Raw genomic sequence first — 16743 nt, forward strand, 5'->3', positions numbered from 1 at the left:
CGAGTTGCTTAGATCTTTTGCGGGCGGACGTAAGCCCAATAACGAGTTCCTTCCCTGCACTCCAAGACACTTGATTTCTGTCGTCTACCTTGTCACCACCACGTGACATTATAGGCAGTGACTCTAACAGCCATACGGAATATCGGGAGGCCTGCTGCCAGGAATATCCCTAAAAGCTAATTACCAGTCCCTGGTAGGAGAATAGAACTGGTATGGGTTCCGGTTCACTCGGGCAATCCCGGGAACGAGAAGGCTCAGCAATAGGCTTCCAAAGTACCGTCGAGCGGCGCTGCTGGGTGGATGGATGAAATATAGGAGCGTCCCCTTTGAAACGGGGTGGTAGCAGTAGCTATCATGCTCATTTTTCTCCCTATATCTTAATTATTGAATTAGATTGGTTAACTAAACTATCATTCTATTTCTTAAATTTTTTGTTTGTACATTAATAACATTATGTCACTTCTCTGCTTTTATACCACCAATATTCCAGTCGTTGTTTGCTAGTTTCCACCGCCGGTTTATTCACCCGGCCAATGTTATCTCTAAACCCCAGAGCTTCAGGAACAGTGATTGCGCCTGCATCAACTTCCGGATGGATACAATTACATTCGAGTATAATATGGTCAATTGTTTCACTGGAGTTACCACATACAGCACATGCGTCATCTCCATTGTTAAATTTCTTTTTGTAGCTGGGTGTTCGAAGGCACCCTGATCTAGCTTCAAAACGTAGGGCACTGCCTCTTGAGTTATGAAAGAAATCTTCCTTCCTGATCTGCATCTTCCACTTTCGGTATAGTTTCACACTCTGTTTCTTTTCCATCGAATTTATCCAATTTTTACCTTCTGTGTTTTTCACCTGTTGCTTAATGCTTTTTATTTCTCCGTCCTTGTGACTAGCATACTTACTAGTTTCCTAGTTCTTTTCATCCATTGTGAGTCAACGCTTTTTAAGTGTAGGTATTTAAATGCTTTAGCTGCCCATCTGTTACTGTCCAATTTCATCAGGCGTTCCTCATATAATATTTTACTCTGAGCTTCCCGTACTTCGAAAGATGCCCAGCCCATATCTCCCTGTACCGCCTCATTTGTAGTTTTGCCGTGGGCACCTAGTGCTAATCGTCCAACGGATCTCTGATTTATTTCTAATGTCGACTGTACCTCTGAGTTTAGGCACAAAACCGCATTTCCGAAAGTAAGTTCGGGCATCATAATTCCTTTCCAAATACCCCCCAAAACCTCATACCTATTGTATCCCCACAATGCCTTATGCTTCATTATCCAGGCATTCCTTCGCCCTATGGCCTTAAGTGATTGGTCATGCTTTCTAATGTATGCCAATCCTTCGTTTACCCATACCCCCAGATATTTATATTCTGCTATTCTAGGTATTTCATGGCCTTGTATTTTAAGACCCTGATCAGTCGGGCCGTTGAAAATCATCAGACACGACATAACTGCGCTGAAACTGAAGTCTAGAGCGTCCCCTTCGTCTCCGCAATACTTAATTAGAGTTTGCAATTCTTCCAGACTCTCAGCTAGCAGCACAATATCGTCTGCATACATCAAACCGGGGAGGCGCTGCTCTACCGCCTTTCCACCAAATCTATACGACAGGTTAAAACCTAGGTTACTCTCTTGTATCCTCCGTTCCAGGTTTATCATATAAATCATGAACAGCACCGGTGATAGAGGACAGCCTTGTCTTAATCCTTTGCATACTTTGACATCTTTCGTACTTCTTATCCCTTCCCACGTAATTTCTGCTTTGTTATCCCGGTGCACTTATCCTGTAGGAACTCTATTATCTCATAACCGATACCTTCTTTTAATATGTTCCACAGGAGTTCCCTATTTACATTGTCGTACGCCCCGTTTATGTCCAGGAAGGCCAAATACAAAGGTCTATTTTTCATTCTAGATATTTCGATGCATTGGCTGAACACGAACAGGCTACCATCTAAGCGCCTACCATTTCTAAAGCCGTTCTGAAGTTCTCCGAGTACCTTGTTACTTTCTACCCATGCTTGCACCTTTAATTTCACCGCCTGCATGGCTAACTTGTACATATCAGATGTTATGGTAATCGGCCTGTAGAATTTTATGTGCATCCTGTCTCCTTTCCCTTTATAAATCAAATTCATTTTACTCTGCCGCCAGCTGTCCGGAATTTGTTTATTCGTTATGACTGTTTCCAGAGCTTTTAACCACGTTTCCTTACTTTTTGGACCGAGTTCATTAATCAACTTGATCGGAATTCCATCGATTCCTGTAGATGTGTTTTTAGGAATATTTTTTTCTGCCTTTTTCCAGTTTAGATTGGTCAGTTCTAAGCTGCTTTGTATTCTACTACCTTGTGTTGTTTCCTGATTTGCGGAGATTACCCTATCGTCGCTCTTACATTACTCGGCTATAACTGATTTAATGTAGTTCACTGCGTTCTGTCTCTTTAAACAATTTCCCTCGTTATCTTGAATACGATCCTGCTTTCTTTGATTCTTCTTCCCTAGCCAGCTTATATGGTTCCAGAATTTTTTTGGTTCACCTCTAGTGGCATCGTGTATGTCAGCCATCCAGCGCTCTGTGGACTGCCTTATTTTACTTTGGATGAGGGCCTGCACCTGAAGTTTCTTTTGTCGATATGATTCCCATTTTTGGTCGATTTCCTCCTGAGATACCTGTGCTTTCTTTGCCATTCGGTGTTCCCTTGATGCAGCCCGTCGTTGTTCAATAGGTTCCCTGATTTCCTTGTTCCACCAGCTCCGTGGCTTCCTCTTTTCATTCCAGCGGTTTGCTACTTTAACCTCCTGAATTTTACTCCTTATGAGTAGTTCTACCTGTTCATAATCCCAGTCTTCCATGGGGCTTTTCTCTATTGCTTCCACTATGTCTGCTGCTATCTGCGCTATTTGATCGTCGTTTAATTTGCGTTTACGTTTTGTCTAAGTTCCATTTCTCCTTTCATCAAGGGTGCCATCTGCAGGCTAATACGTTTATGATCACTTCCCAGACTACACTCCCCTTCTTCGTCTATTTCCACTTTTCTGACCTTGCTATAAATTTCCCGCGACATTAGACAATAGCCAATGGTCGTCTGCCTGTTGCGGAATTCCCACGTGATTTGGCCTTCACATTTTGTTTCTCTATTTACTATAACTAGATCGTGTCGCTCACAGAAATCTAGCATTAGCTTCCCGTTACAATCCGTGTATCCATCCAGATCGTCGATGTGGCCTTTCATTTCCCCCAGTAGAATAATATTGGCCCCGTTTCTAAACTGGCTTATATCGTCACTGAGACATTCAACAAGATCCTTGTTTTCTTGCCTGCATTGATGTCCTGTTTTTAAATAAACTACCCCTAGCCATGTCCTTATGCCGGCAATTGTTCCTGAAACCCAGATATGTTATTTACAAGATGATTTATTTCTTTGCCAATTTGTGCCCTGGTGTATCAACATACCTACCCCTCCACCCTTTTTTTCCGTTCTCGTTCTGTTGCACCCTTCCCAGACGTAGCCTTCTATAAACGGCGGATTTTCTAGATCCCTGAGATGAGTCTCGCAAAGAGCGTACACACCTATTTTGTCATCCTTCAACTGCGGTTCTATCTCTAGCCATTTCGCTCTTTTTCTACCTTCTTGCATGTTTATGTAGCTGATCCTAGTGTTAAATGTTAGTACTTCTCTTTCTCGACCTCCTCCTTGCCATTTTTTGGGGCTCTTCCTTCTGCTTCACTTCTAACTACCTCTCTTCACGGAGTCCTCGCGGACCCCCTAAAAAAGCTACAGGCCAGCCTGCCAGGCGCCAGCCGATCTCTGCTCCCACCCTTCTGTTAAAATGAATGCCATCTCGCTGAAAAGCCCTACCAAAACCTGCTTTATGTGCTTCCCTGTTTACCTCAACCACTTCGAAACGCTTCTCCAGGCTTACCTTTATGTCCTGATTAACTGTCACCACGTCCTTTTCCAGCAAAGTAGAGTTCTGGGCTAGTTGGTAATACATGATAAGTGGGAGGCTTAGCGCGGAACAGACAAGGACAGGAGAGGCACACGAGAGGCACACAGGACGTAGCGCTCGTCCTGTGTGCCTCTCCTGTCCTTGTCTGTTCCGCGCTAAGCCTCCCACTTATCCTTTTCCAGCTTTCCGTTCAATCCTAGCACCTCTGGTACTCTGCATACAACTATCTACGTTTACTGTGCTATCTCTCTGATCTCGTCAACTCCCTTAGCTAAACTTTCCACCACTCCTGCAGCGTCACCATTTAGGACTTCGTTTAGCCCCGCGGCTACTATTACCATTCTGCGCTCTGCGGAATTCTTCAACAGCCTATTTTTACTCTCTTTCAGCACTACCCTCATTGTTCTCCCTAGGAAGGCTCCAACTAACACTCTCTTATCACCCTTTACACGTTCCAAGATATCTCGCTTGCACCTGTTCATGTTAAAATCTCCGGCGATAAGCACCTGGGCCTTCTCTCTCCCTCTCCCAACTGTTGGCTCCTGCTTTCGGTTGTCTGTGTCCTTATCTCTGGGATTTTCATTCCTCCTTACTTCTTCCTTTTTTCCGGCTTCTTAGCTGCTTCTAAATAACTCTGACGGTTCGGATCCGCCTGACCTACTTTGCTTATGCCTTCCATGCCAGTACTGGCCCCACCCACGTGGCCCGCACTGGAATGTTCGTCCTCGTTGGTTCCAAGGATAAAGTCGGCCCCTTCTTTTTCAATTTGAGGAAGCTGTCCAAGCAGTTTCTGATTTTCCGCCCTTAACAAGAGTATTTCATTTTCTAAATCATCCACACGAGACACTAAACTGCCCCTTTCTTGATCATATCTATCTAGACGCGCACTCAGTACGCAACACCGACACAAAAAGTCGCTGCCTTCCGCTTCACCTACAGAGTCAAAACGCGTTTCCTTGAGATTAACCTGCGCCTCACACTGAGTACACTTTACCTTCTTTTATTGCACATCTTAAACGCTCATCAACTGAACTATATCTATTACGAATTCTCAGAATATACAAATTGCCAAAAGAAGACACAAGAAACGACTAGCAAACATGCGTTAAAAAGCAATTCTGCGAATGCCAATAGCCTAGAAAAAAAGTATTAATCTAAACAAGATAGCTAAAAAATGACCGCCAAGAAAACGTAGCTGCCGGCATGAAAAACCAGGCCGCTAGGACCAAGAGCTAAAATCTATTCTTTAGGCTGCACCTAACCTAACTAGCTGAAAACGAAATAAAGTTAATAAAAGAAAGAACTCATCTACTTGACGCTTCGGAAGCTCCTGCTGTCTCCAGTCCGTCCGTTACCGGTAGCCACGTGCAATCGGAGGAGCGATGCAATATGCGTCCGCACCACACGGCTGTCAACTGTCAACCTGTCAGCTGCTCCTGACAGTGAGTGAGTGAGTGAGTGAGTGAGTGAGTGAGTGAGTGAGTGAACTTTATTATCTGCTCGGGGATCTTTTTCTTCGCCTCTTCAACCGAGGCTGACGAGCGGTTGGCGCCCCCAGTCCAGGGCACCACTAGCTTTCGCCAGTTTGCGAGATCTTGTGACCAGGTAGAGCTGAGCCTCCAAGTCAGGGCTGGCCAGCAAAGCCTCCTACTGTCTTTCATTTGGATTTTCAATTTTTTGTAGTTGATTTGAGCTGCATTCCCATGTTATGTGGTACAGGGTAGGGGTCTTCCCGCACCACGGGCACTCGTCTCTGAATGTCGTGGGATGCATTATGTGTAATATGTGTAAATTAATGAAGGTGCCCGTCTGTAGCCGCCTCAGATCTATGGCCTCCTCGTTGCTGAGCCTTTTATGCTGCTCCGGATATACTTTCCGCAAGTCTCTGTAGTGTTGTAGTATTGTGGTGTAGTCAGGGTCAAGCGGAATCAGGTCCTCTGTCGTGAGACTATTGGGCGCACGGTAGGTTGCATGTCCTCGGGCTACCCTGTCTGTGTATAAATTCCCCGTGATTCCTGCATGCCCCGGAATCCACACTAGTGTTTGAGTGTATTGTTTTGTTGGCTCGCTTGTGGAAGTAAGGATTTCGTGCGCTACCTTAGATAATTTACCCCGTTGAAAATTTCTGCACGCGGATTGAGAGTCCGACAGTATCGCCAGACTCTCTCCCTTTTGCTTTCCTTGCCTAATGGCCAGTGCGATAGCCACTTCCTCTGCCTCCGTGACTGTACAGTTTTGGATCGGGGCGCTAACTGCCTCCCGGCCTTCGCAGTCTGTGATCGTGGCTATCGCCCTCCTTGCGTTGGTTTTGTATAAGGCTGCGTCGGTGAACCTTGACGTGTCTTGTTGGCCGGAGGTTTTTTCTTAATACTCTGCCCTTGCCTGCCTCATTCCCGGGTGTAGGCAGGGGTCCATGTTTCTTGGTATGGGCAGAACTCGGTACCAATTTCTGACTTCCCGCGATACCTTTGTTGTCTTGTTATAGGCCTGTAGGTGTGTGCTATATCCCAGTCTTTCCAACACCCCGTCTTCCCGTCCTCGTTTGTAGAAGTCTGTGGAGCGCCATCTCTTACAGAAAAATAGAAACTGGGGATACAAGCGGCGGCATCCCATGCAAGTTTTCTCCTTTCTCTCTCTCGCTTCCGCGCACGTGCAGACGTCTCGCACATCTTCGTCGCGCGGACACAAAGGACGCACTGGACGCCGCCGGCTCAGCTCGCTGCCTTCACGGCATGCGCCGTGCGCTTTCTCTCGCACGAGCACGCGCCCCCGCAGGCGCACCGCGACATGCCACCTGCATTCCGTCCTGATTGGGCAACCTGGCGGGTATTTTCATGAAGGATACTTAATTATAGGCGGGAAACGTTTTGTTCACATCTGCACTGTAGAGCAGACAACAGACGGGTATGAGTAAATATTGATTTTGAATGCGTACCACGTTAGCAAAAATTTAGGAAGTGCATCTCGAGGTAAGTCCGCTGTGTAATTATATTGTCGTATATAATATGTTTAAAAACCGCTAAAGTATCATCAGTACTGTGAAATAAAATGGCCCGCTCGTTGACCATCATTTTGGCCTGTAGCATGCGATATATATATACGGATTTGTTTTTTATTATTACAACGTTAACGAAGTAAATCTTGCAGTAGAAGAATAAATATATAGTCCGAAGGAGGTGTTTCTTCAAAGACAACAACGCTAGCAATTTCATAAGCACATGCGTGCTCCGTGCGCTGCAAGCGACATAACCGGCTCGCTGGCTCGGAGGGCGGGTGAAATTCAAGCTTGTACTACATTGTGTTTTATTTCGGTTCTTATTAAATAGTTGTGCTTCATTTATGATAATATTTGGTTTGCACTGACGAACCCTGTGACGAGAATGGGGTGTTCCGTGCGAGTAGTGTCAGTCGAGCCATAGCTAGGATCACTTTTGTACGTCACTTCCGACATATCTTCGCTATTATTAATAATAATAATAATAATAATATAATAATAATATTAATTAGTTCACTTATTGGTCAATTTTCAAAAATCTGTAAAAGCGTTTTAGAAGGCATGTTTTCCAACGCTTCCCGCACCCCCGAAAAAAAAACTCCTCGTTAATAGATATTTTCTCGGTCAAACTAAATATGAAATGGCAGGTGTGGACACTTGGGACGCATTCACACATCAATGTCGATCGCGGACGTCGCATCTGTTGATTTGGTTGCTTTCAGAGCACTCACAAAGCAGGGAGAGAGCGCAGAAAATCTGCAAAACTAGACACGCGGGGAGCGAAGAGCAGGATGATCTTCCATCCTCATCACTTTTTATGCATGGTGTTAAACCACTCTACTTTACTGATGCCTCTCCAAGTCGTCGTTGTCAACTGCCAACATTTCTGAGTTTACGAAGGAAGGGGAATTTGGTTCTTTTCATTTTAACAAAGAACGCGGGACTTCTCAGAACACTGTCACGCGGTTGGAAAACAGGTCTTGCGGACACGCTTCCAAAAGAATCTGCAAAGTTTCACATGTGAACCTCGTCTTTTGGCGCTTCGCCTACTATTGTGGCTTTCCATGACACAATGCTACTTAGTACATCCGTTTCGCATCAGAGGAAGCGTTTTTGTATCAACAAATAACTGCCAGGCGCAACGCGATCGCCGCGCGTGCACAGAAAGCTAGCAAAGCGTCTGGTCCGGCGACGCCCCATCGTTTCACAATTCGCCACCCCGCCAGGAATGCGGCGCTGCCGTCGCGCGGCGAAACTTGAGCTTGTGTGCCCGAAGTTTCTTCGGCCGAGCGGTCAGTCCCTCGTCTAAACGAGCGCGAGAGAGAGCTAGCTCTCGTTTCATGATATAACTCGCCATTTTAGCCTTGGAAGGCATACATTTCCTCCGGCACACAATTCATTAGGCAAGGCCCAGGAGATACTCTGGCGCAGGCTACGAACCCGCTTCTTCCCCTGCCCCAAAGTATATTCGTATATTTAAAAGGGCAGGTTGACCCCAAATGCAGGGCGTCGCGTCTACTCCACTTTAGACCACATTACGGGGGGGGGGGGGGGGGGGGGGGGGAGGTCGCGTGGCCTATCTGCCACCCGCCGATATGAGGCCAGCTCCATCTCTTGAGGAATGGGAGGTCGTGCTGCGCTGCTCGGGGACGGAGATCCAGGAACTGGGCCATTGAGTGGGTCGCAGACATCGCCGACAGGACGCACCTGGCAGCCATCTGGCGCGGCCAATAATTCGACTGAATCCTCACGTCTAAAAACCGCTGAAAATAAACGTTTTTCTATCCGTCGATGCCTAATGTGTGTATACCTAGAGCGTGACCAAATCGAATTTTAAAAGAAAAAAAATCAAATGCCGGCACGCACCTAAACCAAATTAAACCGTGCTTTCGCATATCTAACTCGGTTCAAACTTATTTAAAACCCTGCTAATTTTTTGGACTCTTCAGAAAAGAACATTATTACAGTAGAATGTTGAGCTAGTTGGTCTGCAGCATGATGAAACGCGCAGCTGTACAGGCAACAATGCAACATTGGCCGCGCGTGCGTCTGTGTTTGTGCGTGCGTGTGTGTGTGCGCGTGTGTGTGTGCGTGTGTGTATGTCTATGCGTGCGTGCGTGCGTACGTGCGTGCGTGCGTGCGTGTGTGTGTGTGTGTGTGTGTGTGTGTGTGTGTGTGTGTGTGTGTGTGTGTGGCTGACTTCTGTGTATTGTCCCCTTTGCACCTGCGTGCCTCCTCTTGCCTTAAATTAAACCTCCCTTTAACACCATGCCGTATCCGTTTTTGCCAGTACAAGAATCAGATGCTGTGCCGTATGACTTGGTCATGATGGTCTGTATGCACAGTATATGAAAGGCAGTTCGTAATGAAGATGTGAATGCCAGCCAGCTGGGCAGTATTTCATTGAGCATATTGTGTACATTCATGATGCGTCCACAGACTCGTTACCAAGGTTTGACCAGCTGGCTTTCCTCCCATTATTTAATCATGATGCGCGAGTTTTCGTGCAGCACTGCTTTTATCTCACATTACCAGTGGTTTTCTTTTTCTGTCACAGGTAATAAAAGAAACCGGCGTGGCTTAGTCGGTTAATGCACTCGGCTGGAGTGGTAAAGTTGAATTCCAGTTGGAGAATGACTTTTCTTTAAACAGAACCCCGCCGTCATTTGATTGAGTATGGCATTGTGCAGACGGACGTACACTCATAAGCCTATAAATGCCCTAATCACATTTCACTCACCCGTAAGCACTGCCCGACTGTTGCAAGACGTTTTAGGACCAAAGTGAACCTCTAGACTCATAGTAGACAATAGTCCAGGTTAGAATATCGCCACACCTTTCTTTTGTAAGGCTAGCTAAAGTTGCATTTCTCGTCAATTTATGCATCAAACATGAGAACATTTGTAATGTTACCTGGATTAAAATAAAAATTTCTAATAAAGACAGTCTTTTGTGGAAAAACATTGCAGTATCTTATCCATTTTATTGTAGGTACCACCAGGCGTCTTGTGTCGCCATTTCGGGACAAACGGTTACGAAAAACGCCCTGTTTTGCTAATGTAGGTACCAGCGGCCGGAAATTTTATTTCAAATCCTGGTGACGTTTTTCATTGTTGTCAACATATCCTCATTTTTATCAGCGCTAGCACTATCTCAAGGTGAAGAGTTTCATTACAAGCTTCGAGATTAGTGATTCAGGAGACACGGCATTTTCCTGGTATGTTTTCAATGCTAGTAAAAGCAAGCGTTAATCTCAATCCTTGTTGGGGCGTCCTTCGGGCTTGCGCGAATGCGCAACAGTGACGTTGAACGTAAGGGCGGCTCCTCTTGAGGTTTGCACCAGTCGCTCGAGCAACGATGACATCAAGGCATCCCGAAAAGCAGGGCGCTTTTCGTCGGGCACCCGGAAGTCCAGTTTGAACATCCGCACGTACTTTTCTGCACCACAAAACAAAAGCAGCCAATTTTGATATGGTTGTGATTACTGTTCGCCCTTATCCCCTGAGGGTGAAATGTGCTTATTACCAATGCTGTGAAACTATACCGGTGCTTCCATCAATTTCTTTATCACGTTCTAACCATTACGTGAATGCTTCACAGACGCACAATTTCGACTCAGATTTACCGCGACCATCACCAGTTCGCCTATTTGCTTCTCAAGCCAAACTGCATTTTAGAGAGGTTAAAACATCGACTACCACGTAACATCATAAAAATCTGTATTTTGTCGAACGGCTTGGTACTATCGCTTATCCTCGGATAAAGAGCAAATGAGGATACTTGCAGCAAGCAGGAGCGGAGAAATAGGTGCCTGCATAGTTATGATAGGAACGTCCTATGTGAAAAGTGCTGCAGAAAAGGCTCACGTCAGCCTGGTGCGAGCAACTGATTCCTCGCACACTTCTGTCAACTAAAAGTTACTACATTAATAGAAAACCGGGGTACTATTTTAGGATATCTTGAGAATACTTATCAATAAGGAAGCAAAAAATTGACATGCACCCAAGAGCAGCAAAACGGCTACAAAAGCCGGCTACACAAGTTTTTCAGAAACTCTGCAGTGAAGAAAAATTTGTCGTTTGACTTTTTGGAGAATGCCAATCAGTAATCCCTCTCGTATTGAATATTTATTCCACATTGGGGGCTTCCTTCCAGCTTTGGAGAAATACTAATTAGGAACACAAAGTCATTTATTTCTGTAGTGCACACAAGGCAGATTTCTGGGAGCGTGACCGGTATACATAAGCCTTCTGAAATGCAAATAACGTGAAGAAATTTATTGCTCGCTCTAGACTGAAAGAATATTCTTGCAAAGCGTTATAGCGTATAGAAGATGGGACGGTGAACCAGGATAAACAGCGACCTGTATATTAATTTCTCAAACAAAGTAACGTCTTAATCGCGTTTGCTATTCGGAGCAAACACAGAGAGTGCATTTAGTTTTTGGGGTGGATAGAAAGAAGTGGCGGCGTTCACTATTTCAGTAATGAATGTGCGACGACGCCGTGGAATGAGGGCATTTGTTGATGCAAATTTATATTGCAAAACGGCACGCATGAATATGCACCGTAAATATGCTTGACGCATTTTTGTGCATTACAACCACATGTGGATATATTTAATGTATGGTGAAGGAACTTCGATATGTCGATTATAAAACGTGCGTCTATAATATGTCGGAATGTCCCGTTAACGAAAGAAATATATAGCAACAGGCATTCCGGAAACGTTTTAAATATGTCGTTTTCTTTTTGCACGCGGGAATATTGATAGGACGTGTTAGCTAAATGGCGTCATCGCGAATCATTTTGTAGTGCAAAAGTGGCGCTGATGCTTTCCTTCAACATTTATAGCCATGTCAAGCTATCAAGCGCAGGACTTGCAGATGCTTGAAGACACTTTAACGGTTTATTAGAGCACTGAGTGTCTTTTTGTTTCGCTTTTGCAATAAGAAATCATCTATGTGGAGATTCTAGCTATTTTTGTTGTTGCAGTACTACTCATCATCATCATCTGCCGGACTATACCCACTGCAAAGCAAAGGCCTCTCCCATATATCTCCACTTAACCCGGTTCTGTGCTAGCTGCATCCACTTGACCCCTGCGAATGTCTTAACCTCATCCGCCCACCGATCCGCCCACCGAACTTTCTGCCGCCCCCTGCTACGCTTTCCTTCCCTTGGAATCCAGTTTGTTACCCTCAGCGACCATCGGTTATCCTCTCTTCGAACTACATGTCCTGCCAATGCAAATTTCTTCCTGATTTCCTCTAGAATGTCAGTAACTTGAGTTATTTATCTAACCCACACTGCACGTTTGCTATTTCTTAACGTTACCCCTACCATTTTCCGTTCCATAGCCCTCTGCATTGCCCTCAAGTTAAGTAGAACCTTCGTCGTTAGCCTCCACCTTTCATCCCCATAAGCAAGTACAGGTAAGATACTTTCCTACTGTGTAGCACCGGTAAGCAGCTGGGCATAATGCTTGAGTACCTGCCACTATGGCTGCACAGCATCCGTAGTTCTTCATAAAGAAAGTGATAAATTCCATTTAAGTAAGGTGTTAGGCAAGGAGACACGATCTCCCCAGTGCTATTTATAGCTTTCTTAGTTTGTGTATTCAAAGGCATGTAATGGGAGCAGTTAGGCATCAGGATCGATGGAGAATATCTCGGTAATCTGCGGTTTGCTCTTGACATTACCATGTCAAGTAACTCGGTTGACCAACTGCTAGTAATGATAAATGGTCTTGACAGGGGAAGGTAAAAATTAATATGCAGAAGACTAAGGTAATGCTGAACAGCCTGGGAAAGGATTAGCAGTTTAGATACGGTAGCGAAGCCTTGGAAGTGGTAGACGGCTATGTCTACTTAAGACAGGTAGTGACCGCAGATCCGCACCACAAAAGGGAAATAACTAGGAGAATAACATTGGGATGGAGAGCATTTGGAAGCACTAATACTGCACTACTAACACAGAAGCGTACGAAAAGACAGCCAGTGCAAATAGGAACCAAACATATATGTATTTAATGACGCCATGATACTAGTCATTATACATTTGTTTTACGCGAGCTTCGCCCTGTAGTTATCACAGATGACCCACGTATCGATGCACCATAATATCTACTTCCCGCTTTGTCAATGCTGTGCAAGCATGACAAATGTACTTCTTTTTATACGCTTTAAAATAGCATGCAGTGACCTCTCTTTCTAACATCTGGATTACGCTTGCGCTTGAAAAGTCCAGCCATTGTGAGTTCCGCGCATGCATAGGTTCCCGTTCAGTTTCTTTATTCGGCTAACAATCTCTCGAGTGTCCGCTCATTCCTTTGATCGTCCACCTTGCCTAATATAGTGGCTGCCACAAGCGATTGAAATCTGGTAAATTATACGACTCTCCAACTTCCCCATACCTCTTTTTCAGGTGGTAAATCATTTTCTTTTTCATTTGTGAAGGTTATTCTAGCTTCCATGGCTTCTCTTTAATAATAGCGAAATATCACTCACGCGCCCATTCTGCATAGCTCATGGCATATATTATGCATCCGCGGTAAACGAAAGGGGTGCAGGTCTTGTTTTCGAGCCATACACTTCATGCAATTGTTTTTACTGTCGTTTCCTGTACAGACACAAGGAGAACGTTCGAGCATCCGCTTTCCTTGCGTCTTTCCAAACGCACAACCAAGCCAGTCTCCGTCTTTTAGAGGCACGATTTTTAACGCTTTAACCAAACAGAAAGAACGCCATGCCTCGTTCACCAAATTGTCAACGAGTTGATTAATGTCTAAACGAGAAAAGATGTATAGGCCAGACGGGCAGGTGCGTGAATACGTGACGCTTCTTTGGATGGGGCCCCTTCCTCGAACTTGTTCTCGCACAACAAGGAATTGCCCCGAATGCTCGCAGTTGGGCTTCGAAGGAAACAGCTAGGAGAGGGGCGTACGAATTCAGACCACTAATTATAACGCAGATTCATGTAGTTCGCTCTTTAATGAGGATTCTGTACAAGCACTGTGATAAATTAACCAGGGAAAGCAGCGAGGCATTTCACATTCACAAAAACCACGACACATATGCGTTAGCACCCCATCTGTTTTCATTCATGGCGGTGAGCTGCAGTATCTTGACTGTTTTGTTTCACGTTTTCAGGTATCAGAGCTGTTAGTTCTGCCCACGCGTGCCCTTGGTTGTGAATTGAGTATATTGATACGTGGCAAGGTTAGTGCACGAAGGTTAGTCCAGGGTGACGCAGCACACAAAGCACAGAATCACAGCAGCGTTAACCTTCTTCTAGCACTAAACGTTGCTACCACTTTGTCGTCTTCTGTGTCACTGCTCCGGTCGTTGTCTTCTTTACGTCCAGCGATGCAGGGCATATATGTCACATTGCCATCTCCCCCCCCCCCCCCCACGAAAAGCACAGTCCCGGTGCGCACTAGGACGAACTACTGGAGGGGTAGTAGGGCTTCATTCTGGCGACATGAACAATCTCGGTGCGTGGCATAGAGGACTGTCGCGGCGGATATACAGGGGTTACCTCGTATGTCACAGGAGTGACTGGCCGTAAAACGCGGTAGGGTCCTGCGTATCGTGGCAAGAGCTTCTCACACAGCCCAACTTTACGAGCGGGAGTCACGAGCAAGACGAGAGAGCCCAGAGAGTAGTGGACATCCCGGTGGCGAGAATCATGGCGCCGTTTTTGAGAATTTTGGGAGGAGGTCAGTCGTCGGCGAGCAATAACACGGGCTGCGTCAGCTCGGGAGATGGTGTCACGAACGTAGCAACTGGCGTTAGCGGTGGGAGGCAATACGCTGTCAAAAGGAAGGGGAGGGTCGCGGCCGTATAGAAGATAAAACGGTGAGTAGCCCATTGTGTCGTGACGAGAGGAATTGTACGCGAACGTTACAAACGGCAATTTAATATCCCAGTCGCGGTGATCCTCCGAGACATACATAGACAGCATGTCCGTGAGCGTGCGGTTGAGGCATTCGGTGAGGCCGTTCGTTTGTGGATTGTAAGCGGTGGTAAAATAGTGCTTAATGGAGCAGTACCGAAGAATTTCGTCGCCTACTCGAGCAAGAAAGCAACGATCACGGTCAGTGAGCAGCTGGCGTGGAGCACCATGGAGCAGGATGACGTCATGGAGAAGAAACGCAGCCACACCAGTTACACAGCTGGTGGGTATCGCTCGGGTGACGGCGTAGCGGCGTATCCGTGGCCACTGCAATTCATTTATTCCCCGACGCAGAAAGTGGGAAAGGCCCGAGGAGGTCAAGGCCAACTAGGGAAAATGGCTCTACTGGGATGTCGATCGGCTGCAGGAATCCAGCAGGCATGGCCGAGGGCTTCTTGCGTCGCTGACACCGGTCACAAGAAGCAACGTAACGACGAACAGAGCGATAGAGGACTGGCCAAAAGAAGCGGCGGCGGACGCTATCGTACGTACGAGATACGCCAAGATGACCCGCTGTGGGTGCGCCGTGCAGCTGTTGAAGAACAGTGGTACGCAGGTGTTCGGAGACTACGAGCAGAAGCTCGGCGCCATCTGGTCGCATATTCCGTCGGTATAAGGTGCCATTGTTGAGCACAAACAGAGCAAGGGAGCATCAAGGTGATCAGTGCTGAGGCGATTGATTATGCTGCAAAGCTTGGGATCTAAGCGCTGCTCATGGCGAATGTTTGAAAGGTCAGAGATGGCCAACACATATGTGTCATCGTCGCACTCGCTCGCAGGTGCGGGATCTACCGGGTTGCAGGACAGGCAATCGGCGTCAGCGTGCAGCCGGCCAGACTTGTGGACAACAGAAAAAGTGTATTCCTGAAGGCGGAGGGCCCAACGACCCAGGCGACCAGTAGGGTCCTTCACCATAGAAAGTCAGCATAAAGCATGGTGGTCGGTGATGACGGAGAACGGGCGGCCAAACAAGTAAGGGCGAAACTTTGTAATGGCCCACACGAGGGCTAAGCACTCACGTTCAGTGATCGAGTAATTTCGTTCAGCCGCAGAAAGGAGGCGACTGGCATAAGCAATGACGCGAATGCGACCCATCTGCTGCTGGGCGATTATGGCACCAATACCGTGACCACTGGCGTCGGTGCGTACCTCCGTTGGTGCCGAAGTATTGAAGTGTGCCAGGACGGGCGGGTTGGTGAGGGCTGCAATGAGCGCAGAAAAGGCGTGGGATTGTTCTTGGTCCCAGCAAAATGGAGCGTCGTTCTTCGAAAGATTGGTGAGTGGACGAGCCGTCTCCGCAAAGTTAGGTACAAACCGCCGAAAATAGGAGCAAATCCCAAGAAAACTACGCACGTCACTGGTACAACGGGGTGTAGGAAATGCACTTACAGCACGTATTTTGTCTGGATCGGGTATAACGCCACGGGCGTCGACCACGTGACCGAGCACCTTGAGTTCACGTCGGCCGAAGCTACATTTCTTCGAGTTCAGCTGAAGGCCAGCTCTTCGGAAGACGCCAAGAATGGCATCAAGGCGATGGAGATGGCTCTCAAATGTAGAAGAAAATACAATGACGTCATCGAGATAACACAAGCACGTCGTCCATTTGAAGCCGCGCCGGAGAGAGTCCATAATGCGCTCGAATGTTGCGGGCGCATTACACAAGCCGAAAGGCAATCACCTTGAATTGATACAGGCCATCGGGAGTGAAGAAGAGGTTCTTCTCTCGGTCCCGTTCGTCGACTGCGATATGCAATAACCGGAACTAAGATCAATGGAAGAGAAATAGCTGGCACCGTGTAAGCAGTCGAGGGCATCATCTATCCTGGGGAGC

The 16743-nt window shown here is 46.5% G+C and overlaps 1 protein-coding gene across 1 annotated transcript in view; it reads right to left on the reverse strand.

The window, feature by feature from the left end:
• Nucleotides 1-9902: 9902 nt before the first annotated feature.
• The window catches only part of LOC146210082 (4-vinylphenol methyltransferase 2-like), a 133603-nt gene continuing 126762 nt past the window's right edge, over nt 9903-16743 (reverse strand). The window contains exon 3 of the mRNA XM_084587481.1: nt 9903-10392. Within this exon, the coding sequence (XP_084443607.1) occupies nt 10208-10392 (185 nt within the window). The 3' untranslated portion in view covers nt 9903-10207. The remainder of the gene's footprint in view (nt 10393-16743) is intronic.

Source organism: Amblyomma maculatum, chromosome 1 (assembly GCF_055883805.1).
Source record: "Amblyomma maculatum isolate TAMU_Amacu chromosome 1, ASM5588380v1, whole genome shotgun sequence".
NCBI classification, from domain to species: Eukaryota; Metazoa; Arthropoda; class Arachnida; order Ixodida; family Ixodidae; genus Amblyomma; species Amblyomma maculatum.